This window comes from Python bivittatus, unplaced genomic scaffold, assembly GCF_059951505.1.
Source record: "Python bivittatus isolate LINGU-HERP-01145 unplaced genomic scaffold, Pbiv_v1 ctg000590_np1212, whole genome shotgun sequence".
Taxonomy (NCBI): Eukaryota; Metazoa; Chordata; class Lepidosauria; order Squamata; family Pythonidae; genus Python; species Python bivittatus.
Genome location: NW_028277086.1, coordinates 18,784,234 through 18,811,311, shown reverse-complemented (window position 1 = coordinate 18,811,311; position 27,078 = coordinate 18,784,234). Strand labels below are relative to the sequence as shown.

At 37.6% G+C, this 27,078-nt stretch overlaps 1 protein-coding gene across 1 annotated transcript in view; it reads right to left on the bottom strand.

Annotated features, from left to right (window-relative positions):
• ANGPT1 (angiopoietin 1) overlaps nucleotides 1–27,078 on the bottom strand; it is a 136,725-nt gene that overhangs the window by 72,194 nt on the left and 37,453 nt on the right. The window contains exon 2 of the mRNA XM_007427545.3: nucleotides 224–379. Coding sequence (XP_007427607.1) covers nucleotides 224–379 — 156 coding nt within the window. The remainder of the gene's footprint in view (nucleotides 1–223; nucleotides 380–27,078) is intronic.

The following is a 27,078-nucleotide window of genomic DNA, read 5'->3' as shown; positions in this document are numbered from 1 at the left end:
AGGAGTTTATTTACTGTGACATTTCTACTGTTCCATAAGCACTCAAAAGTATTCATTTTAATCAGGCGCTGATCAATTTCCAATATAAGAGAATATATGTAGCTCACAGCTGAACTGCTCACCTTCTTGGCTACTTCAGCAAAAAAAGGATTATTCAGGAAAAGGGAAGGGACATTATTTTACCATAGTCAATGCTCTGGTGAATGTAACTGTGACCACATACCTGTGTTTCCACATCTGTGAGCTTTCTTGTCTGTTCTGCTGTCTGACTGAGAAGGCTGGTTCCTATTTCCAGCATGGTGGCCGTGTGGTTCTGGACAGCGTTCTGCTGCAGCTGGGTCATTTCTGACTTCATATTTTCCACAATGTAGTTCTCCAGCTACAGAACAAGAAAACAAAAACAAAAACAAAGGCCACAGAAAGTATTTTATTTATATTGATAGGGAAAAAAACTAGGCAGCTTTCCTTTCTGAAAAGCCTTTCAAGTCAGTGTTACAAGAAAATGGGAATACATATGCAAAATAAAAACAGCAAAGATTAGAACAAACATTGCAGTGCAAAAGAAAGCACAGAAGGAAAGGAAATCAATAACCAGGCTAGCATTGTTGGGCTTCCTTCACTTTCCCCTCTCTCAATTTCTTTCCTGTGTCCAGCTGCAAGCCTTTGTTCTCTTCACCCTGATGGAGTATTAGACTTCTAGACTAGGCCTGGCAGGACAACATGGACCTCAGTTCAGTTCTCTGTCCTCTGAATGAAGACCCATGTCTGACTAGTTATATACTTACTTACTTTAGGTCAAACATTATTCAAATTCTGCATGACTAGAGAAAGTTTAGGATGCTGAATAATGAGTGAATTAAGGCTAGGTAGCCCTTGCAGATACTGGTCCAAATTTTTATTGCTTTTAAGAACAAAGACATGGCAAACGTCTGTGCTAGCCTCTTTCTCAATGACCTACCTAACTCTTTGACATCATATCTTACCGTGTCGACCTGCTTCTATTGGTGTTTGGTTTTTAATGTACGTTGATGTAAATTTAGCTCTTATACAGGGGCCACTTGTACACTGCGTTGATCTTAGCACACACTCCATGGGCAAATTCAGCTTTCAGTGCAAAATAAGCTGGACACTTTTGTATATTCCATTTTATTCATAAAATATGCCTAGTAGATTTTTTATGCTCTTTTATAAAGAATAATTTAGATAGATAGACTTAATCATGAACTTAAAATAAAACTTGGTGCTCCTCATGAAGGAACGTAAGAGACGAAGGCAGATGAGTGCACACTATTCATTTGTTTGTAGAAAGGGCAGCGTGAGTTGCCTTCATTGATGTCATTAATTCACTTTGTGGTGGAAGTTGCAACTACAGAAGTCAATATCATGTATAAGTGTTGCAAAATTATTTAAATATTTTCTACCTTAGCTAAATTATATCCATGCACACACAATTCCCATCAGATGTTCAGGGTTTCAGCTATAGAACAAGATCATCTATTTTAACTGTAAGGCATAAAATGAGAGCCAGTTTGGTGTAGTGGTTAAGGCACCAGGCTAGAAGCCAGGAGATTGTGAGTTCTAGTCCCGCCTGAGGCATGAAGCTAGCTGGGTGACCTTGGGACAGTCACTCTCTCTCAGCCCTAGGAAGGAGGCAATGGCAAACCACTTCTGAAATCTTGCTAAGAGAATTGCAGAGATTTGTCCAGGCAGTCACCAGAGTCAAAACTGACTTGGAGGCACCAAAAAAAAAAAAAAAGGCATAAAATGGCCAGAGACTATATAACTTCTCCAGTGAATAATAAGCAAGTGCTGCCAACTAGATGCCATGATCACTGGAGTGTTTGCAGATGAAGGAGTTGTTTTTGCTATTTTGATCATATTTCTCCGTAGTTGCCAGTCAAGGGTGAAACTACACAGGATGTGATTCACTAGGAATTGAAGCAACAAAATGCATGATTTTGGTTTTAATCTCACTAGGGCTTCCTGCCCATATCAGCTTGGTTTTTAAAATCTTTAGTATCAAATGTTATAATTTACAATGAAGAATGAACTATTTCAGCAGCAGTAAGAATACGATAAGAGCCGGATGTGCCTTGATTTAGGGACTGCAGGAGAAAGCAAAAAAGCAACATTGGATTTATACCGACGGTTTATTTTATCTTTTATCTACCTACTTCTGAAGATGCCAGAAGTTACATACTTACGAATTACTGTGTCTGAGGTCAAAAAAGATTTGTAGGTAATCAGATGGCTCATGTACAAACACACAAATCTTCAGCCAAAGAGGATGGAGGTGTTCCTCTAAGACAAATATGTTTTGAATATAGATGATGAAAAACTGATTTTTTAGCCCAGCAGAAGGCTGAAAGGAGGAACTGAAGAAACTGAGATCATCGTCTCATAAATCTCACAAGATTTGCAAAATGGGGTTGACCAATGACCTCATGCTAATACTTAGCAATCAAAAAGCTCCTTCATACCCCATGGCCCAAACACTTGGTTTACTGGATAAGCAGAAAAACAAATGTGCTAAAATGAAACACATGTTTTCCTGTCTATTCTGATGCTCAATGCTGTACAAATTTTCTTTGAATTTCATAAGACTCCGTATTGAGAGTTCATGAATTTACTCAAATTAGTCCTATATAGAAATGCTAAGATGAGTTAAGAAAGGTTCCTGGAAGAAAATTTAAGTCTTCCCAAGGTCTTAATTTGACCCCCTTCCACAAAAAAAGCAACACAGGACAGGATACTGTGTTGAGAGTCCCTCATTGCAGGTAGATGGGCGGGGGACAAATTAAATACATACATACATACATACATACATACATACATACATACATACATACATACTGTTCCTAAGGCAGAGGTAGGGTTTTGCAAGGGCAAACTTTTGGGATATTTGGAAGTTGAGAGCATGGTGGCGGGAATTACAAATTGTATGTGAGAGTTGCCATTTCACAAAATAGCCACCCAGCAGACATAGCCAATCATAAACACCCATTTGCCAGGATACTTTCATCCACCCTAATGGGAACTTAAGGAATTCTTCCATACACACACATAATGTTAACTTTGGACAACACCAAACTTTATTTCTGTCCAGAAAGAGAAATAAAATCTGCCTCATATCTGTTGATCCCATCAGCATCTGTAGTGGTATGTGTAACAGTACATCGTAAATAAATCCTCCTTTAAAATCAGAGCTCTCCCCTAAATTAATCTCTGAGTGAGTAACTAAACAACATGCTCAGAACAAGACAGACATTAAACAAATGGAAACTTATTTAAATCTTATTTTGATTTAAGATTCACTGATAATTGAATTTCATCCTTTTAGAACTGATTAAGGATGTGCTTGAATGAAGTAAACTTATTCCATTCACTGAGGTACATATTTTTTATTTTATTTTAAACACTGTATACCACTCTTATGAAGTTATACACTTTTGTCTAGGCTGAATCAATCCTCCTAATAACTGGTAACTAACAGGAGGAGAAGGAGAAGGAGAAGGAGAAGGAGAAGGAGAAGGAGAAGGAGAAGGAGAAGGAGAAGGAGAAGGAGAAGGAGAAGGAGAAGGAGAAGGAGTGAGTGGTAGACTGCTTAAACCTGTTTTTAAGCTTGGAATTTCCAATGGATGGGTTTGAATATTAAGCTTGTCAATTCTGCAGGGAAAAAAATAATTTCTTGCTGTTTCTTTCATTAAGCAACTCACTCTCCGATCTGACTTTTGAAATAGTACTACTATTATTATTAACATTACAACGTTAGCAGTACACTGGCTGGTTTTGACCCTACAGTAGAATTCAGTGACATCTGCTTTTTGTAATCATTCTTGATTTCGAATCTTGTGTTTTCCACAATGTGGTATTACTCAGCAGCCCTGAAATAAAGCCCCAGCATTCTCAGAAATAAAACTGTCACAGAGTTCAATATTATTATTTAATAAACATTCTAGAAGATTGCACATTAGAAGTAATTGACTAATGCTTTCAGTGTTTACTGAAAAATCTTTATAGAAGCCACCCAAATACTCACGAATAAAAATGCAGACAGAAACATGAGACATGTGTGCATGTTGCTGGGTCTTGGCATGTGGCTATAAATAAATTAAGAGTTGCTGTCTCTCAGAATGATCCGTTTCCTTTCTTGGGAAAAAAATATTATAATCTCAAGGTAAGATGAGCTCTCAAAATGGCTTCATCATCCCAGGATGCAAGAGGTGTAAAGTAAGGAAGTGCTATTACAGGGGACAATCCTAAAATTGTACCACGTTTTTTAAAATCTTTCACGTTCAGCAAAGGGCCTTTAAGAATAGAGAGCAAGAGCTAGGTACCCTTGTGGTGTGCTAGGACTGAATCTCTGAGCTCAGTCCAGACGGCCACAGAATAAGGCTTGGTGGGGTCCAAATGAGCATCTGGATAAGGGCAACAGCAAGAAGTGTTACATCTCTTCTTGATAAACTACTTCTTTTCTTACTTTTTAAATTTCAATACTTTGTAAATATGATCCCTTCTCTATTACAAAATGGGGCTTATTTCCAAAGCATTAAGGTAGCTACAGTTATGTCTGAAGACTTAGTGCTATTCACCAAGGATGGATGGATGGAGAGAGAGAGAGAGAAAGAGATGCTGTTGAAACAGCATCCCCCTCCCAGTTCATTAAATCCATGAAAGGGTTGGGGAGGCTGGGGCCCGAGGGGTGCATGTAGATCCAAGGTTCCTTTTTCTTACTCAGAACATCCTCCATTTCCTTTGACTTTAATGTGGGTAACAGAGAAAAACTGTAGTGTAAGTCTTAATTTGGGGATATCATAATTGCAGGCAAAGTATTATCTACCATATCCAGCCAGATTCACATGTATTGCTCTACCCATTTTGCAGTTTCCCCATCCCCCAATATTAAGTGCTGCTCTTGTCCACCCAAAGTTGTCCTTCCCTGGCCTAAAATATCCCATAATATGATTGTACAAAGTGCATTAAGGGGCTCTTCATAAAGCCCGTTGGTGCAAAATGCCCCTTTCTAAAGTGCTGTTATGGTAAGTGGGAATGATCTTGGGAGACAGGAGGGAGAGCCACAGACTGGACACTGGCATATAAAAGATCTCTCAGCCCACAGAAGGAGGGAGGGCATGGGGAATGTTTCAGAAGGGACCCTTCCTAATTTTCTGGACAGTAAAAGGAAAGAAGGGGAGAAATACTTTCAGTCTTGCAAGATTCTGTTAATGTAACCTTACAATAAAGATAGAGCTAGTAGTCCTGGTTGTGCTTCTTGTCTGGACTACCTCGCAGGGCTGACAATCTTCTAGAAGATTCAGCACAGCTGCTTCATAGACTTCTTCAAGTCATGTGTGTAGGGTGGGTGGGTGGGAGCAAATACAATGTTTTTATTACTGGAAGGTATTGACCAGTAATTTCACTGGAATATCCAGTGGCCTGCAGTGGTCCTTGTCTATAACTGAGGTAGGCAATCTGGTGTTTGTGGTCAGCAGTAGACCCACGAATCCCTTGGTTTCAACCAAGCTTCTGTCAAGGTGTTCTAAATTCTTTTAATAATAAAGAAGATCATTGGGAAGTTGGGCCACTGGAAAGCAAAACCTCAGCTGGTAGGGCCATAGGTGAACTGAATACTTCTTTAGGAAAAGCCTTGTGATTTGAAGAGTGCCATAAATATTTTTAAATAAATAAAACATAATAATTAAAAATGCAATGTTTGCAGCCCAGTGCTTTGTGTGGAAGTACTGGGAAGCAGGGTGGCGGTGGGGAGATGTCGGAGAAGTCAAGATGTTGGCTTTTTTACCCATGTTTTGCAGACATCCCTGGGAGAGTAAACTCATCGTGAGTATCTTCATGTCTGGGTGCGAGAAAGGATGACAAGAGATTACTTTCTAGAGAAAGGGTGTTTTTCTACTACCATGTCCACCATGGCAGCCTTTTTGAAAGAATACCTACTGCATACTTTCAGAATTCTAATTTGGCCCACTGGCTTGAAAATACAATTTACTGATGCCTTCTTTGGGTTTACCCTGTGCACCACTCTGAGTCTTTTAAAACAAAAACTATAGCTCAGTAGTTCCATTCAGGTGCCCCACACAAAGGTTGTACCTCTTGTGTATATATATATTTTTCTAATAGCATTGATCAAGATTGCTTTGCCGTGATGTTGAGCACCTAAGCAACCCTTGGCATGGGGCCTTATGGTTTTCATAAGATTGCCCATTTGCAAACACAGATACAAATAATGTCCCCTTCATCATTTGCTTTCACAGAACTTGCTCACCAAAGCATTGTAACAGTTAACCTTATTGCTTCTATATGGTTTGGTTTGGAGAAAAGCAAAATAAAACCCAACTTTATTAAGGCGTCTGCCAAGACCCCATCATTTTTTCAAGTGGTCAGCGAAACATAAGTCTAAGAACCTCGGCTGTACAATGTAATTTACACAGTAAAGCATATGATGGTTAGACCAAACACCCAATGCCACCCAGTGAGTTTCGTGGCTGAATCTCTATCTCATACTGAAATTCAAGTCCAAGGGTACTTTCTCCCATATTAAATCCACTTGTATTTTTCAAAGGCTGAATCACTGGTATAATCTAATCTGCGTTTAAAAAGTCACATACATCCAAGAAGGATTATTTAGCATTAGCAGCTGATTTACCAGCAAAATTGCTTAGAGCTAGAGTCAACCACACATGCTCCATTTTTACCTCTGACATATTTTAAATAAACCTTCTGAGAGCATTTATTTGAATGTTCGCATATGTATATGGATCACGCACACAAATAAACAGTTGGTGTTTATTTGAATACGCAAGCATTGAAATAAACACAGCTGTGTTGGACTATATGATTTCCAACTGTGATGTTTCTCATTCAAACAACTTGCCATGGTTCAAAACCACTTGTGCTCAGTGAGGTTCACCATAAGACAACACTGCCTTTCTAGGAAATTGCATTTGACAATTCAAGTCGAAAAAAATGTGAGATTTGCCGGTGGAGATAAGGGCATTGATTCAACTGTTTAATTCCTGGAACCATGACAAAACAAATACTTTTATTTTCTTTATTGCATCATAATTAATAAGGTATCCTATGCTGAGTTATGAAGGTAGAACATTGCTGTATATGAGACAGAACCTGCTTGAATGGGCAGTATTTCTTCAAACTCTAAAGCAGAGACATTTGTTTTCCTTATTCTTTGTTGTTTAATGGAGAAGAACATGAAGTTGAAATGTGTTTCCCTGCTTTCCATTCATGTTCAGGATGCTAACCACAGCTCAGAAAGAGGTGCATAAAACTAGCTATGGGAAGCTTTCATCTTGTTATGAAAAATTCTTATTTGGGTAGAAAGAAATTGGGTGAGGGACTTTGCTAAATCTCCTTGTCACCAACAGGAATCCCTCTTAGTGGTGTCTCAATAGCACAATTTTTGAAAAAAGAAGAGAAATAAAAGAAGTTCCTTTATGGGATTTAATTGAAAAGTGGGCAGCCAAATAGTCTAGAGACCACTGGACAGAAGACTGAACCACTTGTAACTAGGTACAAGCAAAAAATGCCATATTCTTTCACCAATTTGTATGAAAATGGGAAGGGAAAAAATACAAGAAAATTTCTCAGCCTGGTTTTAATTTTAAATAAAAAAATATATTAAAATTGAATTAGTTGTATATGCTCAGCTCTCTTGCAGCCCTGTATGCATTATATTATCAATTATAATGGCACTGTGTTAAATAATAATAACTTACAACAAACATATTCAACAGTTGGATGGTTCCATAACTTGTAATGGAGGGGGAGGGGGACAGGGAGAGAGACCTAAACTGACTTTTTTTTTCACCAAGGATGGTTTTCTTGTGAGACAAGGTGAGGCTCCTCTTTATGCAACAAGTGGCAGATTGAGTCCAAAATTCATCATACTTGGAATAACCCACTGAAATCAATTAAAGCATTAGTCATGATTAACTCAACATACACACACAGTCACTGTACCTACCCTTTGGAATAGGATTTCCCCCGAGATTCAGATGGTAGGATGGCCACAGTCCTACCTGTCTTTTAGAAACTTCTTGATTTTTCCCCTCAGGCACTGGACTGGGAGGTTTTATGCCTTTCTTGCCTTTTTTTTTTTTTTTTTTTACTATTTTGCTTGGATGAAGTTTTCTTTGGAACATCATCTTTTATTATATTGTATTGTCTAACTGGTTCTTGTGTGTTGTTTCTATTGTGTACACCACCCTGAGTCACACATCAGTTGGGCAGCTCTAGAAATTGATTGAGCTAATGTATGAATGAAAAAATAAAAGAAAGCTTTTCATGATAGCAATAGGTCTACTCTAAGCATGACTAACTCCAGATCAACCACAATGACTCTCTCCCCAGCATCAGAGAGGAAAGAAGGGAGAGAACCAACAACTACTCCTGAAGGCTGTTCCTCCTCCTCCTCTTCCTCCAGCCCCTGTCACCCAATAGGGCCATTACCACCAACTGCCCTGTGGGGAAAATTCTAGCGGTTTATTTATCTATTCCTTTTAAAATAATATTTATTGTATTATTTTATTTATAACTGTTTCACTTATAAGCCAAGTTGGCTTATCTCAAAAGGTAGACTATGAGTCATTATAATAAATAATGAAGAAATAATAAATTGCCGGTATGCTGAATGGTTATTAACTTGAGATTTTCCCATTTAAATGCAACTTTACTCAACATTTACTACTCAACAACATCAGTCCATATCTTATTACTAAGATATTCCAAGACCTTCGGTGAAGATTGGTGAGATATTTCATGCTATCAACAATTAAAATTTAGAGGATGACTATTTTAGACGATTCTAGACTTAGATTTAGATGTCATAGCTCTCTTTGGTTATGGCTTCTCGTAAATAATGTTGGACAGCCATAGTCAGTTGTGTCCTATAAAGTTCAGGTATTTATGATCTTCAGTTTTTACAACACAAATGTGTAGCTCAAGTGGTCTGGTGATGAATGTCCCATACAGATGGCAATATTTACCTTAGTTTCTCCACAAGAATTTTAAAAATTATGTATTGATACATCTTTGCTGGAAGTCCTTTATAATTTTAGAGGTAAAATGACCCAAACAATTCCAAAAATAACCATGGCAGTAAAGGAATAATTGCAGTTTCCCACAGCACCATAAAAATAACAAAACCTTAATGGAAACTGCAGTACTTTTCTTCCTTCCCATTCTCATAACTTTGCATACTTCCATTAATCTCTACATGGCCTTAGCCCCAGTGTTGTTTTTAAGATCTTTTGCATAATACTTCATACATAAAAGTTTCCAAGCATTTGTTACAAAAATGTTTGATGGCGAAGTTTAATCTCTCTTTAGCCAGAATAAAAAATCTGCTAAAGAAGGCAAAATCAGAATGAAATGGCCACTTGTCTTTGATGCACAAAATAGCATTTGTAGAATTTAGAAGGGTCAATGTCCTACTGTTAAAAGAACAATTAAAAGTTACTTTTGAAATGTTTTCGGTATAAGCTTAATTCTACTAAATATCAAATTGGTTTGGATGATATAAATGGGTATGTCTGTTACAGTGAAATTATATTTTGTGTGCCAAATTTTATTTATTTTATTTTTATTTATTTGTATTTCAAATTTAGTCACCGCTCATCTCACTCAAGAGATGGCATATTACTTGATTACTTCCTGTTGAGAAAGCCAGAAAAGAAAATAGCACATTTATTCAAAAGTAAGTTTTGCTAAGTTCAATGGGTTTTAATTCTAGATACTGGACCAATGGATTTCAGAGAAGTTTGCCAAGTCCTAGTAAAAGTTTAGAGATCCCTGCACCCATTCCTCTTGTCAGAACCATTGTGGTGTAGTGGCTAGGTCTGAGACCTAAGATCTCAGGGTCATCCATGGACATCAGCCACTGAAGTTCATTGAATGACTTTGGGCTACTGTCTTTCAGCCCTACCTCCCTCACAGCATTGGTGTTGGGGGAACATTGCAGGACAGTGTGCTATGCATCCCACCTTGAGCTCCTCAAGGAAATAAATCTAGCGAACAAACAAACAAATAAATATTGGGATAAGTTAGCTTGTAAAAAAATGCTCTGACTGATGCACAGCCGATGAAATTTCACAAACACGATGTCCCCTGAAAGACTCAAGATAACCATCTGAAATATTGTGATATACTTGTAATATTTGTTTGTACATGTATATATATTTAACATATAGTGAAATGCAGGAGAAAAACAATGTCGTACATCTCTTTTTCCATGTGGGGCTCTAATCTGCATTGGATGATCTTAAGTATTATTTTGCTAGCATGTGAAATTAAGGATATTGTACAATAGTTTGCACACTCTGTTAAGTCTCTCTTTTTTGGCATTGGAATTGATCTCTTCCAATCTGTTGGCCACTGTGTTATTTTTCAGATTTGCTGGGATAGCTTGGTTAGAACCTTTACTGATTCTTCTTCTTTTGCTTGTTGTATTTCAGTAGGTATTCCATGAGTTCCTGTAACCTTTACAGATGTTATCATACTGCTTCTTGTCTCTTCTAACAGCTCTCTGAAACTTTTGGTTAAGTTCTTTCCTGACATTTTTTTTTTTTTTTTACTTGGCTATGGCTTCTCTTCTCTTCTTAGCAATTTCCAGTTTATTCTGACAGACTTTTTTCTGTTTCTTCATTTTTGGCAGTCTTTTTTTTCACATTCATCCTTAACAACTTCTTTAAGTTCATTTCACAGTTCCTCTGGTTCTCAGTCAATGAGGTTCAGAACTTCAAAGCAATTCCTGATGATCTCCTTGAAATCATATTGTGATCATATTCTGGAGATTGGTTGGCTTTTCTCTTCATCTTTAGCTTAATTTGGAACTTCATATGAGCAGCTCATGATCTGTTCCACTGTCAGCACCTGGGCATGTCTTTGATGCTATAAGTGGCTCTTTTACCTCCTTTTAGCAATAATGTCGTCATTCTGATTTCCATGTTCTCCAACTGATGATGTCTGGTACAGAGGTATTGTTTTGGTTGTTTGAAGGCTATTGTTAGCTATGAAGAAATCACTGGAGTGGCAGAAATTAATAAGTAGGCCTCCTAGTTCATTTCAGTTTCCTGAGCCATACAATTCAACTACATTTTCTTCTTTAATGTTTCCAACCTTGCCATTCCAGCCTTCAATCACAAGCAGCACATCCTGCTTGCATGTTCTATCAATTTCAAATTGAACTTGGTAATAAAACTCATCAACCTCCTCTGATGGCACTTATGTATCACGCCATCAAGTTGGAGTATCAAGAATGTATGAAATATCAGGAATATCAGGAATGAATAAAGTCAAAGGTTTTGGCTGGGGTAACTTGGTTATTCAGGCAGACAAAAAGTCCCACCCATGGATTTAATTTTAAATCACAGATAAATGAATTGTTGCTTGCTGCTATTTCTGTTTAGCTCCTCATCTAAGACAGACAGACAGACAGGCACGCGCACGCACACACACACACACACACACACACAGATATATATATATGGTTTGTATTTGGCTTTATTTTCCTGGAACTTCCAGCAGTCCATTTCTTTTCTACAATAAATCCAAGCTAGATAGTGGACAATAATAATCCTATATTATTCTGCCAAATAAAAGCCTTTGCTCAGAGGAGCACGCAAAAACATTACACTGCGGTAAGATAATAGAACTGTTGATTTGTTTTGGTTTTGATTTCCTAAAAGGTAAACAGCTTCATTCGGTGGAAAATCAGACCGTCAGAGATTATTCACTTCTTCAGGCTTCTCTCTGTAATAGCAGCCTAACAATACTAGTTTGCAGAAAGCAAATATTAGCCTTTTATAATACACATGCATACTATGTGGCTGAAAATAATCACAGCCCTGAAAAGCTCCATCAGTACCAGATGTTATGCTATTTGTTTGTGATTCAGTCCAATGAATCAGCAATATCAATGCCATTTTATGAAAGGAGCCCAGACATTGCCAAGCCATCCTGAAAAAGCAGTTTGAAAGTCTGTTGAATGCTGCCCCTTTCCCATGAAAAATCCAGTTCCAAGTTCAAGGATGGGGCATATGCCTAGGACGCAAGAAGGCACATCTGGAATATGCTTCTGCTCTTCAAGTTTTTCTTTAAAATCTTCCCAGTGAGAAGAAGTTGTTAAGGGCAGATTTAGGTTAGGACACATAAAGATTTATCTGCTGGAAAGCAACCGGCGACCCTCTATAAGGATGAAACAGGGAGGTCAATGACAAACTGTTTCCTGCCCCAAAAGAGATGTCAATAATTCTTCTTGTAGCAGACAGACATTTGACTCCTAACCAGATATTTGGCAATTCCTACCCTCCACAGCTTTGCATGCTATATCAGGAAACAGGTTTTATTTTCTTTTTATTTTTTTTACTGAAAACTTTCTTAGCATAGTGCCTGAAAGTTTACAGCAAACTTTCCTAGAATACTGCATTTCTTCTAAAGTCATAAGCTTTTAGCCTAAGTACAAAATATATGTTGGAGGTGGGGGTGGAGGTTAATCCTTGTTTCCTTTGGAAGGAACCACCCATTTACTTAGACACAAAAAAGAAATGTTTAAGTTTCTCTTTGCTAGCTGAAACAAGCTATCATCCTTCCGTGAATCTCCAGCTGAAAGAAACAAATGTGAATAGCTGCAGGAGGTTAGAATATGTAAAGTATTTCCATCCACATCATGAACTAGAGATGATGGGAGAGGCAGATGCAGAGAGTGGAAGTATTTTATTAGCTGCACTGGATCACATTACTAAAGTCCATGTATTACATTTATGAATACACATGAAGATAAATGATTTCAGAACATTCTTTTTCATGTCATGCACTATAAAACTGAAAACTGCATCCATTAGTGACTAAGTGCATTTCTACTCATCCAATGAAGTTTCCTCTTTCTCCTCTTTCTCCTACAGATGCTCCAAAACTTCTATAAAGGGCACCTAAACTTTTTGGCTCAGCAACTCCCTAATGATTTATTGTACTTTTATACCATCCAATGACAGGAGTTCTCAGCTCAGTAATATACTGTTAACCTATACAAATGATAGAACAAGAAAGTGACCTGAAAAATGTTTTCTTATTGGCTTGTTAAAATATTGAAGAAATCTGTGTGATGGGATAAAGTAGAATTGAAGAGAAATCAAATTCTATGGCAATATTTGGTTGAATTAAAGATTAAGACTGTTAGAACTAAAAAGAAAGACTATAACATTGGCTTATTTGATCTAGGTTAAAATAAGACCTTTTTTGCAATGTTCTGGCAACCCTTTATGGACTTTTTGCTGACACCCGGATTAAAAAGTTGATGTTTTATGGATTTGCTTATAGATAAAGTATGGGATATGGGATGAAGATATCTGTTTAACCTTATGAGAGGTGAAGAGTTATTAAATTTGTTTATAATTGTTGTGATGAAGGTTGGAAGTCACTTCTTTATATGTTTCTTTTCTTTTTTTTTTACTCTTTCTTTTTTCTTTTTTCTTGCACTTTTTATTCTTCCCTTCCATTCTCTTCTCTTTCCCTAAGTTTGTATTAGTTTTCACTACTGTAATTAAAATTCTTAATAAAAATTATATTTTTTAAAACAGTAACATAGCATGTTTAAGTTCCTGGCTAAAATAAAACTGCAAGTTTGTAGAGGTGCATGAAAAAGGATTAGAGCAGAGGATGAAGACTGATCAAATCAAACAAAAAAGTAATTATAATAAAAGCTGGCAGAGGCAGCAGATTTTTGTAAGAAAAATAATTAAACAAAGGGCAAGCCCAGTATAAGGTGTAAGAAGGTACTGTGTTCTGTTTTACATCTTCCTATACTTCTGTAGCCTCCCTGGTTGCCTATACTTCTCTGAAAGCACACATACACACACATAGACAAACTGTGAGAGACATTATTTTACGTCTTCCATTGGGTTGTAATGGAAGCATGGGAAACCAGGGAGGTTGCAGACCGCAGGAGACATTATTGTACAACAAAATGCAGATGATTCATGCAAACTCTTGTGCCATTGTAGCTAAATATCTGCAAGAATATCACATTCCACACTTGAAAATATCCCTGAAATGATCTTATTTGAAGAAAATTTCAAAAGCAAATCCTTTTTCATCAAATTGACTGAGAAACAGTAGGGGGGAAAAATCAGCACAGCTCTGCAAGACTGATTCCTCACACACATTGATGGTTGACCTGATTTGGCTTCTAGGGCTTTATTGAGACTGGTGTGTATAAGTTTGAGAGACAGCTAAGAATACCCAAGTGGGCAATTTACACTCCCTAGTGCTTGTCTAGTGCTAGTCCAGCAACAATGTCATTATAAGAAAGCTTTGCAATCTTAGGCTAGCAGCCTGTATCCTGCAGCCTGCATCTCGGTGCTGTTCCTCAAGTTGAGTAACTGTACTGTATTTTGAGTGATGGGAAAATCCATATGGTCCAAAGGTGACATGAAAGTAACTTCATTAAGAGGTTGATGATTTTGATCTTCATTATAATATGACAGACAAGTAGCTAATAAAATCAAAATGAAAGTCACTTTCAACAAACATCAAGTGTGACTAAATGCAAGGATACACTTGATTTACCAAATCCAGAGAATTTGGCTAAGATTATTACTGGACTGCAAGAAATACCACATATACATCTAATGTTTTTGGCTAATCCCCATGTTTTAGTACTGATTTTGGAGAAGAAGAGGACGGAAAGAAAGCATGTAATGAATTGGGGCTTTTCCAGCTTGGGAAATGTTAATATAATTGGCATTTCTTATTGTTTCCCTTTAACTTAAAATCTCAGGCAAGCCATTATCATTCAACTCATTCTGTGACATGGGGACAATAATGTAAATAATGGCTTGAGAGGTCCTTAGTCTGTTAATTTAAGCCCAGCCTCATTAAACTGGGGATCCTGTACCTACTAAGTGGTCCCCACAAGGTTTTCTATCAAGCAAAGGGACAGATGATGCTGTTAATATGGCCCTTCACTATATTCTGCAACATCTTGAACTTTCGGGGTCTTATGCACGAGTTCTTTTTGTGGACTTCAGTTCAGCATTTAACACTATTGTACCAGAAATTCTGTACAACAGACTGATCCAGCTTACTGTGCCTGAGCATACTTGTAGGTGGATTATTAGTTTTCTAACAGGCAGAAAACAACATGTGAGGTTAGGCAAAATTATTTCCAGGACCCGGTTAATCAGTACTGGTGCCCCTCAGGGATGTGTGCTTTCTCCACTGTTTTTTTCCCTTTATACCAACGACTGCATTTCAAAGGACTCTTCTGTTAAAATTTTGAAATATGCAGATGATACAACTGTCATTGGTTTAATTCAAAATGGAAATGAGTCAGCATATAGACGGGAGGTTCAACAGCTGGTCTTGTGGTGTGGTAGTAATAACTTGAAACTGAATACACTTAAGACCGTGGAGATGATTGTGGACTTTAGGAAGAATCCTTCTCCCATTCCTCCCCTTACTATACTTAACAGTCTAGTATCAGTGGTAGAGTCCTTCAGGTTCCTGAGCTCTATACTTTCCCAAGACCTGAAATGGACGTATAACATTACAGCCATTATTAAAAAGGCACAGCAAAGGATGTTTTTCCTGTGGCAACTTAGGAAGTTTAAATTATCCTAGGAGCTCTTGGTGCAGTTTTACAGGGAATCATTGAGTCTGTTATCTGCTCCTCTATAACTGTCTGGTTTGGTTCTGCAACCAAACAGGACAGACTCAGACTCCAACGAATAGTTAAGTCTGCAGAAAGGATCATTGCAATCCATCTGCCTTCTGTAGAAGAACTATATACAGTGAGGGTCAAAAGGAGGGCAGAGAGGATATCTGCAGACTCTTCTCATCCTGGGTACAATCTGTTCCAACTTCTTCCTTCAGGACGGCGCCATAGAGCTCCTTATGTTAAAACATCCAGACATCAGAATAGTTTTTTCCCTCGTGCCATTGCTTTGTTGAATACCATGTGTTTTTTTTTTTTTTTTTGTTCTTATCCAAACGCACCGTTGATTTTGCTGTTATCACCGAAGATAAATTCCTTGTGTATGTTTTATACTTGGCCATTAAAGTATTGGTATATACAAATGGATGTCCATCTTGTCTTCTTTTCTATTTTTTATGAAAATCATAGTATTAAAAAAGGCCAATGGGGCCTTAGAGTCCAACACACTATTCAGAACAGGAATTCTGATTGAAGCATTCATGACTGATGGTTTTCCAGTCTTGATTTGACCACATCCAGTGAAGAAGGTTCTGTCTGTTATTGGCCCTGTCACCATAGTGAAGAGCCATCTTGAACCAGAAATAAAAGGAAAAAGCAAAGATGATGTAACAATATACAATCCTGGCAGCTACTCTGTGTTGAATAAACATCAGCCTCTCTCCATTCTTCTAGGTTCTGAAACAGAATATCACCTGATGGTAATATTTATTTAATATGTTTGGGGAGGGGATAGCCCTATTACATAAGGTTTATCTAATTTCTAGGCTGCAATCACTAGTGAAAAAGAGATTCTAGGGTATGAGTTTCCTAAAATGACTCTAATACTTACAACTGTGGGAAGCATAATCTGGTACTTTGTGGAGACCTCAGTCAGCTGAACTGGTCATTTAGTGATCTTTGGCAAATTCTGTTATTCAGTGGTATTTTGCAAATGTACATACATGCACAAAAGACACTTCCAGCAGTACTAGCAGGGAAATGACTAGTGTTGACTTCTCAACTGGAAACACTGATGGGTAGAGCTTTATGCCTACAATGTGATGCAACTACCATTAAGGGACCATTCCTGTGATTGGGGTTGAGGTAGCTCTATGAAGTAGAGGCATCCATATCATATCCAAGAAAAGCTTGAGGAAGGATTTTGCTTCACACTGGCCTACAAGTAATATCTGGATAAACTGATGATACAGTTTGTGCAGCAGACAATCTGAAATCCATTAGGAAAAATCCCACTGATTGTTTCAAAACTAGCAGTTTGTATTTTTAAGGCTTAGTTTTCTAACATAATGAGTTGAATAATGAGTATCGCTTCAGAAAGAATGTTGTATTTCACACAAAAGGCCAATAAATGCTTTTCCATCAGCATCCCTATTCGTTTTAAGAAATTCAATCCTAAAATTTCTTTCTATACCCATTCTTGACAAATGGAAATACTCTTGGGATCTCTAGAACTTAATAGCTTCTTTCAACTTACAAATCCATTGATTGTTCTTCCCAATGAAAAGAGTATTTAGTAGAATGGCATAGTATTTGTTAAAGTTACAATACATATCACATGTATTAATATATACAAATCAGATTATGCAACATAGAGTACATGGAGCTTTTATTCATGGCATACAGTAATTCCTTATAAGTTAATTGTTATCCTGGAACTATAAAAATAAGTACAAATTTAATAGTTGATTGGAAACATCAGCTGCTATAAAAGGCAACAAGTAAAAAACTTATACAGGGTAGAAAATTAGAATCAGTCACAGGAATATTGCATCCGTTGCACTGATAATACTTAGGTTCCGATTCAAAGTTAATTCATGGTTAAATTAGCAAGAACTTCCTGTTGGTGGAGACCATTGAATAACAGACCTTGGAAAGTGAAGGATTTCCCTTGGTTAGAGATTTTTAAACAGCCATTGGTGGTCCTCAATAGAAGGTGCTCTAACAGTGGATTTCTTACATTACCTAAGGCTTGTACTACTGTATATGATAGAACATTTTCCAAGCTCTATTTTAACATCACTATCATCAAAACTGAGTTTTGTTCTGCACACAATATATTATTATGTTAAGTAAGCAATGCTGACAGCTAAATTAAAATTTAGCATTATATTTCCACCTTTTTAATACCATTTGGAACATTTTGGTAAGAGATGACATAGAACGGCAGGCAGTTTTCATTGTCTAAAAATCCTTCTGAAGGAGGAAGATGTACATTGTACTTCCAGTTCAGAAAATATAGTTCTAACCATAACTTATCTTTCCTTCCAGTGAGATCTGAGTATATGTTTTCATTCCTCTAGCCACAGGAATATTTCCACACACCAAATACAACTTGTGTTTCTTTCTAAAATAATCTTAATTATACAATACTTGTGCATCTTCCAAGTCAGTCTTTCTAAAAAGCGCCATTGTTGTTGTTTTTTTTCCTTCTTTTTTTCAGACTGATCAACCTGAGAAGCGAAATGCCAAACATTCTACTGGGCATGCCTAAACCAGACCTGTGGATCCCAGCCTGTGCCTGACTGGATTGCATTCTATAGCTCCATTGCAGTGTTATTCCTCACAGCAGTCCTGAATCCACTGTTAACAGTAAGGAAGTAAGCAGTGGCTGTCACTGTCCCCTGGAACCCTACAAGGTTCCATATCCCCAGAAGGGTTCAATTTTGGAGTCCTTACTTGGCAGTGCACAATTGGCACCCAGTCCATGAGAGTTGTGATAAACGCGGCAAAACCAGCAGAGATCATAATTTCTACTTCCACAGAACCAATTAAGAGTACCTGAATAGGAACAATCTAGAATGATATCTGAATGGGAGCACTCCAGAAGTTTAGTCAAAATACCAGTTAGAGCGTTCAGCTTCTATTTTTTATTTCCACATATTCATGTTGGATTTAGAACACTGAAAACCTGCCAGTGGGATCAAGAGATTTCAATGTTCAGAAAGGTAGTGACTTTTGAAGGGAGACCAAATTAATTGTTCCAAAAAACCTTCAGTTTATACGAATGTTTGGAATTTGTTTTAGCAGATCTATACATTTGAGACTGGACATCCATATCATATCCAAAAAGGTCAAGGAAGGAATTTGTCACTAATTCCAAGAGCATCTAAACTGTCCTTCTTTGCAGGAATTCCTTGTAAATCTCAAGAGCAAGAGACAAACATATTATGTTTACAGTGGATAACACTATTGTCAGGTCCTGCCTTTGCTTTTAGAATGCTTACAATTTAGGTTTGGTTTAAGTGCAGGCAGATGGTAATGCAGAGCACAAGGAACAATGAAACAGGTGGTCTAGTGATTTGAGATTATTTCAATAGGTGAGGACTCAAGTTTCAAGGCAAAAAGAGAATATGAAGTGGCTTGAAGCAGTTGAGAAGTCCAAGATAAGGTAAAGTCAGAAGATTTAATGCAACTGATAAGAAGATTCAGATTAGTAGGTTTTGTGGAGTTACAGGTGTGAGTACAAATCAGATAGATCTGAAATTAAGGTGGTTCTTGCTATCAAAGGTTACCAGGTGTCTTTCCTATATAATATCAGGAATTAGTCCAAATCTATAAGGACGGGGTCAGAAAGATTAAAGCTCAGAATGAGTTGAGGCTTGCAATGAACTTCAAACATAACCAAAAAAGGGTTCTTGAGGTATATGCAGAACAAGAAGAAAGTCAAGGAAATGGTTAGTCTGCTGGCTGGAGAAGATGGCTAGATGGTGATGGACAATAAGGAGAAAGCTGAAGTGGATCTGTCTTTTCACAAAAGGAAATAGTGGTCCAGCCTGTCAGAAGTTCCACCATGGGGGCAGAAGAGAAATGCAGTCAAAATACACAAAGTGATGAGAGAACACCTAACTGCCTGAATGAATTCAAGTTTCCTTCATCTAATGGAATGGTAACTGAAGTGGCAGAGGGCGGGAAGGAGGGAATTTCTGCCCTGGCCCTATTCTTACACAGAGAAAGTCATACCATAATGGAGAAGAGCACAGGAGTGAAAGTGCATTTGGTTCTTTCTTATATGCAAGGTTTCTATTTCCTAAAAGACAGTTGCAATATATTGGATGGTGGTAGTGGTGGTGCTGGGTGTTATTATTAGTAGTAGTATTGATTAAGTATGTTAGTGATCTTGTATCATACCTTCATTACCTTGGCCTGCCGTTATATGCTATAATTCTTGCAGACTCACAGTTGTTAGTTCTTCCAGCAGTTTAAGTGAAGCAGCAGCAAAACAAAAAAATGAAACACTTATTCCTGACTGTAGTGTCTTTTGTCGATCAGTAGAAAATACACTGTACTCTACTACAGTGTTTCTCAGCCTCAGCAACTTTAAGATGTGTGGACTTCAACTCCCAGAATTCCCCAGCCAGCATGTTGGCTGGGGAATTCTGGGAGTTGAAGTCCATGCATCTTAATGTTGGTGAGGTCGAGAAAGACTGCTCTACTATATTCAGCTTTCAAATGGTATTTTATTTTATTTATTTATTCATCAGATTTGTCACCACCCATCTCGTGAAACGACTCTGTGTCTATGTGCTGTGTCTATTGGAAAACCAGCCCGAAGCAGAAGGGAGAAAGAGGCTTCTAATGGTGTGGGACTATATTGCATAAGATGCTGCTGTCACTTAAAAAAGTTTTATTTTAGAGTGCACAAGGTAATTAAAAGGAAAGCAACACTGAACAGTGTATGTTTGCACAGGCTGTTGGAATGGATCCATAATATTTGAACGGCTGGGAAGCATCACTCACACATTTTCTAATTAGGATAATAAAAACAGACAGCCACGTGGCTATCTAGCTTCATTGTGACTCTACCACACTCCTTATTTACATGACTAATAGTACAGTTCACATTCGCTGCATCTAAGGGGAAACGCAGTGTTAAGAGCTTATCGGTTTCCTTTCTGTGGATGTTTAATATATAATTTGAGTTAACCAGAAACACACTTTCCATAATGCCTTTGTATCTGGGGGCTGAACAACATCATTTGCTTTCATGGTAGTAAATAGAAATTCAAAGTTGCTCTTAACATCGTAGGGTTCAGGACGCAGTAACTCCAAGCCACTAGAAGCAGGATCCAAATCTATTAGAAACATAACGTCCTGAAACGAATGTTTGAATCTGTTGTTGCATATAGTAGAAATCCTTATCTAGATTATGGGATCTGTTTGGCGCTCTTCATAGGCACTCTTATATTCCAGAAACTATAATCCTGAATTTTTTTTAACTAATCTATATATAAATGTTCATGATTCCTGTTTATTTTAAAAGCTCTTTTTATTACTAAATTTGAAAGCAAATTAAACTTGCCTTCTTCAGGTATATATATACTGAGGAAAGACTTGTAAATTGTTCTCAAATTATATTTTAACATAATTACTAGCCTACAAAGTAGCAACAGAAAATCTTCAGATGCAGATTTTTTATTTAGATACACTCATGTGCTATAATATGAATGATTTCATTAAGTCCCACCTAGTAATGGGGCATGTTCGTTTTACTGTACAGTACTGGCGTTGAACCACACTTGTAAGTCAGATACTCCTAGCTTACATAGATTTTCAGGAATCTGATCTTGGAAGTAATTAGAGGGTTTTATTTATTTATTTATTTATTTGGGATAAATAAATATTTTATTTTAATAAAAAAATTGTTGGCATTTTCTGTGTCTTGCTATAATAGCAACTTTTAAACTATCTTTCTTTCAAGGATGGTAGGTATCATTTATCTCACAACATCAAATATCTAAAAAGCATGGAAAAAATTCAAAAGAGAGCAAGAGAGACACTTTATTGTAAGTTGATTATTTCAAGACTGTATATCAACAAACTAAATATGGACACTGTAAGGACATACAAAGTAAAGTCTCCCTCAGATTGATCCTAGCTCCTGATGACTCCATTTATACAATCATGTTGTCTTCCAGATTTTTAAATATTTCCCAAAGTAATCTACACTGAGGTGATTTTCTAGTACAGGTAGTCCTCTGTTAATGACCACTCATTCAGCGACCATTCAAAGTTATGATGATGCTGAACAAGGAGACTTACAAACAGTCCTCATAGTTGTGGCCATGCAGCACCCCCACAGTCACATGATTGTGATTCAGGTGCTTGGCAATGGGCTCACAATTACTTTTTTTTAAAAGTAATTTTTATGACAAGAATATTTTACATAGGTTTAAAAACATAAAAGAAAAAGTAGGAAAAGAAGGCAAATATCAAACAGTAAAAGAAAAAGTGAAGGATAACAAAAGAAAAAGAAAAATGTCTAAATAAGCAACTTCCTTTTTTTTTTTTTTTTTGTCTAGAAGATACCATTTAGGTGGGACAAATTGGAAGGCGTGATTTTGACTTTTAAGCACCAGAGATTTTATTTAATTCAATCCAAAAGGTGAGAGAATTTTTGGAAAGACAAGGTAGAACTGGAGAAGATGCAAGTGATGCAAACAGAAGGAGTTAAGCAGTTAACATCACAAGAAGTTGAGGAAGATACTGCTACATTAGGCACCACAGGTACAGACTTTTCAAAATATATAAAATAAACATGGAATTTAAATGCAACCAGCTCGCAATTACGATGGTCTCAGTGTCCCACGACCACATGATTGTCATTTGTGACCTTCACTGCTGGCTTTCAACAAGCAAACTCAATGAGAAAGCCAGCAGGAGGTTGCAAATGGCAATCACATGAGTGCGGGACGCTGCGACTGTGTGGGATTCATCTAGCGACAGCAACTGGAACTGCCGCAATTGCCGTCATAGGTTGGTGCACTCACATGATGTCATGCTTTAGAACCATATCACCTAGCAACGGAGTTGCCAGTCCCAATTACTGTAGTTAAGTGAGAACTAGTTTTGTTAGTACTTGGATGTAGTTTCCCATCCAAGTACTAAGCAAGTCCAACCCTGTTGCTGTTGTTCCATTAATTAAGTTTTCTGCTTCCAATATAACTCTCCATTTCTTCTAGTATGCAACTTTCTTAAATAATGTACTTTTTTTTAGGCTATATCTTTTCAAAAGAGAGTTTGGGTGGGATATGAGAGACATTAGTGAAATCTATTAATCCATGTGGAATATTTTGAGAAATTATGCAGTTTTGAAATTGATTGTAAGAGCCAAATCTGGAGCCTTCCCCAATTGTTTTTGGATTTTAGTTTCCATGATCCAAGGACAGGGCATCTCAGTAGCATCAGATTTGGGAAAGTTGTCATAAGAAATAAAGAATTTTCCTAATGACTTTTCATGATTCCAAAATATATCCTGCTTTGTAACAAGAGATAAAGATTCAACGCTTTGTAAAAACAAAACGCAATGTTGTGTAATAGTAAAAACATTGGACTGGAGCAGGAAATTCAGATTTAAGTCCACACACAGCCAAGGAAACTCAAGAGGGTGATTTGGGTGATTCACTGTCTCAGAGCCCCACTTACTACACAAATTACTTGTGGGGATAAATCAGAAGAAGGAGTTTGAATCATCTCTGTACACTATGAGTCTATTGTGACCACTAGGAGAAATGGCAAGACAGGGGTGTGAGAGGAAAATTTTAGTAGCCTTCTATATGTTTTAATGTTAGTTTTGATTGCATTTAATAAAGCCAAGTTAGCTTCTTGTGACCTGTAGGGCAATGTCAGGAAAAGTCAAATGCAAGACTAAGCAACTTGCTGATAGGAAAAGGCGTGACAGGGATGAATAGAACAGGAAAGTATGGTAAAATTAGCACCAAGGAAGTTATGATCCAGTTGCTAAACCTAGGAGTCATGTCTGTGGTTTGGGGTTTTAAAGGATAAAAAGGATTGCATCTGAGGGGGTCGGTACCATTTTGGTCAAGTTGTCTACCTGACAGCTCGGTTAAAATGGTTGACATTGCAATGTGAATCTAAGTGAGTACCATGTATGTTATTGGTTGAACTTTGCTTGCTTATTGAACTAACATTTAATAAAGCTTTTAGAACTCTGAAGTGACTTGTTTTATGGTGTGTCTGCCTCCTGTGTTTAACGTGGTTTTTTCCCTGACAGGGGAGAAGGCCTTTACACACACTATACCTGTGTGTCAGGGCCTATTGTTAGTCAAATGAGCATCTGTGATTAAGAGACAAGGCAGCATATCCTATCAGAAGGGCTTCTGCTGAATTCAAGAATCCAATAGGAAGAAATTCCATTCTTTGCTTTCTTGAATTCCTAGAGAAAAGGTAGGATGAAAATCTAAGAAATAAAAACAGATAGCAAATTCAAATGTAAAATTCAACTAAGCTTGCTGTTGATTTCCATGAAAAATGTTTAGCTTACGTCCATGGATCTGATGGATATACAATAACATGAGCTGACATCTCAGATGATGGTGATCCTACATACCATGTTGAGAACATAAACAGCAGAGAAAGTAAAAGTTCCTGCACAAGCCAGAATGAGCCAGCTGTTGGGTTTTCTTTTTCTTTTCCTTATTTTGAATAAGACTTGTTATTCCCCTGGACCACTGTATGAATTTTGATATGTATAATATCTGAAAAGCTGAAAGAAAGATATCTAAACACAGGGATTTGCTGTACTGTTCTAAAATGAAATCAAGAAGGGGCCAAACATCACATTTCCCAATCACAGCAAAACATGCTTTGTTTTATTACACACTAACACTCTAACAATTGTGAATGCTGACATGTCATCACTGAATTAGGAAACGGGGTAGACTTAAGCAATCCTTACACAACAGCAACACGTTACTATATTGCTGAAACTATGTCTCAGAGGCCATATATTAGACTGCAATTCTATCTACACTTACCAAGGAGCAAAATCTATTGAATATGATGGGGGTTACTTTCAAATGACATGCCTAAGACTGAACCTTTGCCCCTTAGACACAAAACAAACAAACAAACAAGAATATTCATATAACACTTAATAAACACTAAAGTTGAGACAGTTTATGTCAAAGGAGCAGCAGTAGGATGGAGCACCTCCCCTCACAACTGGCCCCAACATCAAAAACAAGGAAACAATATGTGCTTCGTATGCCTATAGCGTCCGGCACCACTTTGGTGGTGAAGAACTACCCAGCCATCAAGACAGTCACTGAGCTTGTGTTAAAAACATCAAGTAGAGAAATGTCAGGTTGCAAGCAATGGCATCTTGAGTGGAACAGTGTATTCAAGGAGTAGCTTATGACTCCCAGATAGTGTAGCTTCAGCGCTCATGGCTGATCACTGCCAGTTGTGCTCTTATGAAAGCTAGAAGCTTCTAGTATACAACTCTATACTTCAGACCAATTAAATTCTGGAATAGCTTCCTTGATTAGTGTATTTCTGTGTGGTCATTTTGAATTGTGTTTAACTTTCTGGAAACCACCACCTGAGAAGGCTTTTCGCTATGTCTGGTGAATTCCAACCATTGGAAAGGCATCTTATGCGTCTTAAACCTTGGATCAGACTGGGTCTGAGACTTTCCTCTAATGATTTAAATCCCAGATTGCTAATAACTTTGCTAAAACTCTGGAGTGAGGAGCATGTTTCACCTTTCCTGAATATTGGTTTTAAATCTTGAAATTTTGAAAATTAATTTTAGAAATGATTCTGTAAGTACTGCAGTACTTCTGTTCATTTGTATTTGGAAAGAAGGAAAGAAGGAAAGAAGGAGAAAGAAAGAGAGAGAGAGAGAGAGAAAGAAAGAAAGAAAATCTGGAAGCACCCCAAATAGTTTCATGTGGTCAAACAAATCTAGTACACTCCATAAAGTAACAAGTAAATAAGACCATTAACTTAAGCATATTTATAAAGATGGTGTTTCTTTAGAAAATAGTGAGAGTTTCATTTTGCTGCAGATGTGATTAGGATTAAGTAACAATATCAATCAGTGTTGATTAATCGCTCGCCACCACTCCCAACAAAGTAAATAAGTACAATTAAAAACATTACTAAAAAATTGCCATTGGAGGTCTCGGGACAACCACAATGTTTATTTGTCATTCTTGCAAGATAAATTGTGCCCAATTTAGGAGACCTTTTCCCTTCCAAGACTTAAAGCCATGGTACTGAAAGGCTGTTGTGATTCAGATTGAGTGTGTTCAAGAGAGGAACGTATCCTGTGTATGGCATGTTTTTGTCTTTTGTTTGTTTTGTTTTTGTTCCTGAAATGACTTAGTCTTTTTTTCAATAGGACTTTTTTTCTGTTTCCAGTGGAGAAAAAGGCTAATACCACCTTGCATACTTTTCTCCTTTGAGGTTGCTCAAAGTGCCATCATGCCGTGATACCCATCCGAGATGACATGGAGATGTAAACACATCAGCCTTTTATTTTATTGGTGGAAGCTTAGAGTTGCTTTGCTGGTAATGAAGAATGAGAAGAAAAAGAGATCCCTCTGCTTCCAGCACTTGTCAAAATAACAATGGGATAGTATTCGTTACTGTTTGCATGGACAGCCGCCAGCCAAGTAAGTCACTTTTAAAAAAGGGGGGAGCCCCCAAAACAAAATAAAACCTCACACCAGCTAATAAAAATGTCTCTTTGGCTTTTGTAAGGACTGAGAAAATGACCTCTCAGAAGTCAGATGAGATTGGCAAAGCGCTCCAGCCAAGTCTCACGTTGGTTTTCACCATTTTCAAGCAACCAGAAAGCCTGGCTGAGCTGTAGAAGCCATGGCCAGCTGCAAGTCCTCGGCTAAGGCAGGATGGCAATGGGTTTCAAACAAGGGCTGCCTGTCAGCAAGCTCTGAAGCCAGGAAGTGGTGGCTTCTGCCAGTGTTGTGCATCATATAAATGGGGGGGCGGGGGGGAGGGAATGACTTGTTTTGTTAATGAGACATCCCCTTGGATTTGTTTCATATGGGCTCCATGGGGTCTGAATCAGAAGGCTTTCATACAGGCAAAATTGAAATGAATCGATCAGAAGCTCAGCCTAGGAAGGAAGTGTGAAACAGGATTTTATTGTATAAAAAGAAGGTTTCTGCAGTATCTATTTCCCCTCTTTAATTTGGGGGGCGGGGGGGGGGAAACAATACAGAAAAACACATACTCAGAAGCAACAAAATAAAAATGATTTTAAAACTCCAAAAGCAACTTTACCCATGGTACCTAAGTCATTTTTTTTGCCTGTTTCATGCTTTATAAAAGTCCTCATCACATATTCCCTGGAATCCAGGAAGAGCTAACATGGAATAGTCACTGGCTTCGCGTGTTATATATACTATACTGTTTATACTCTCTAAAAAGAGGATTTCAAAACTCATCATGGATCCTTCTGGGAGCAGGCTTGGCGTTTGCTTCCAGGATATCCGTGGTGGGGTGCTTGCTGGCCCTGGCAGGAATGAAGTTTGGCTAGCAGCTGTCTTTTTCCAGGAAAAAAAATGCCC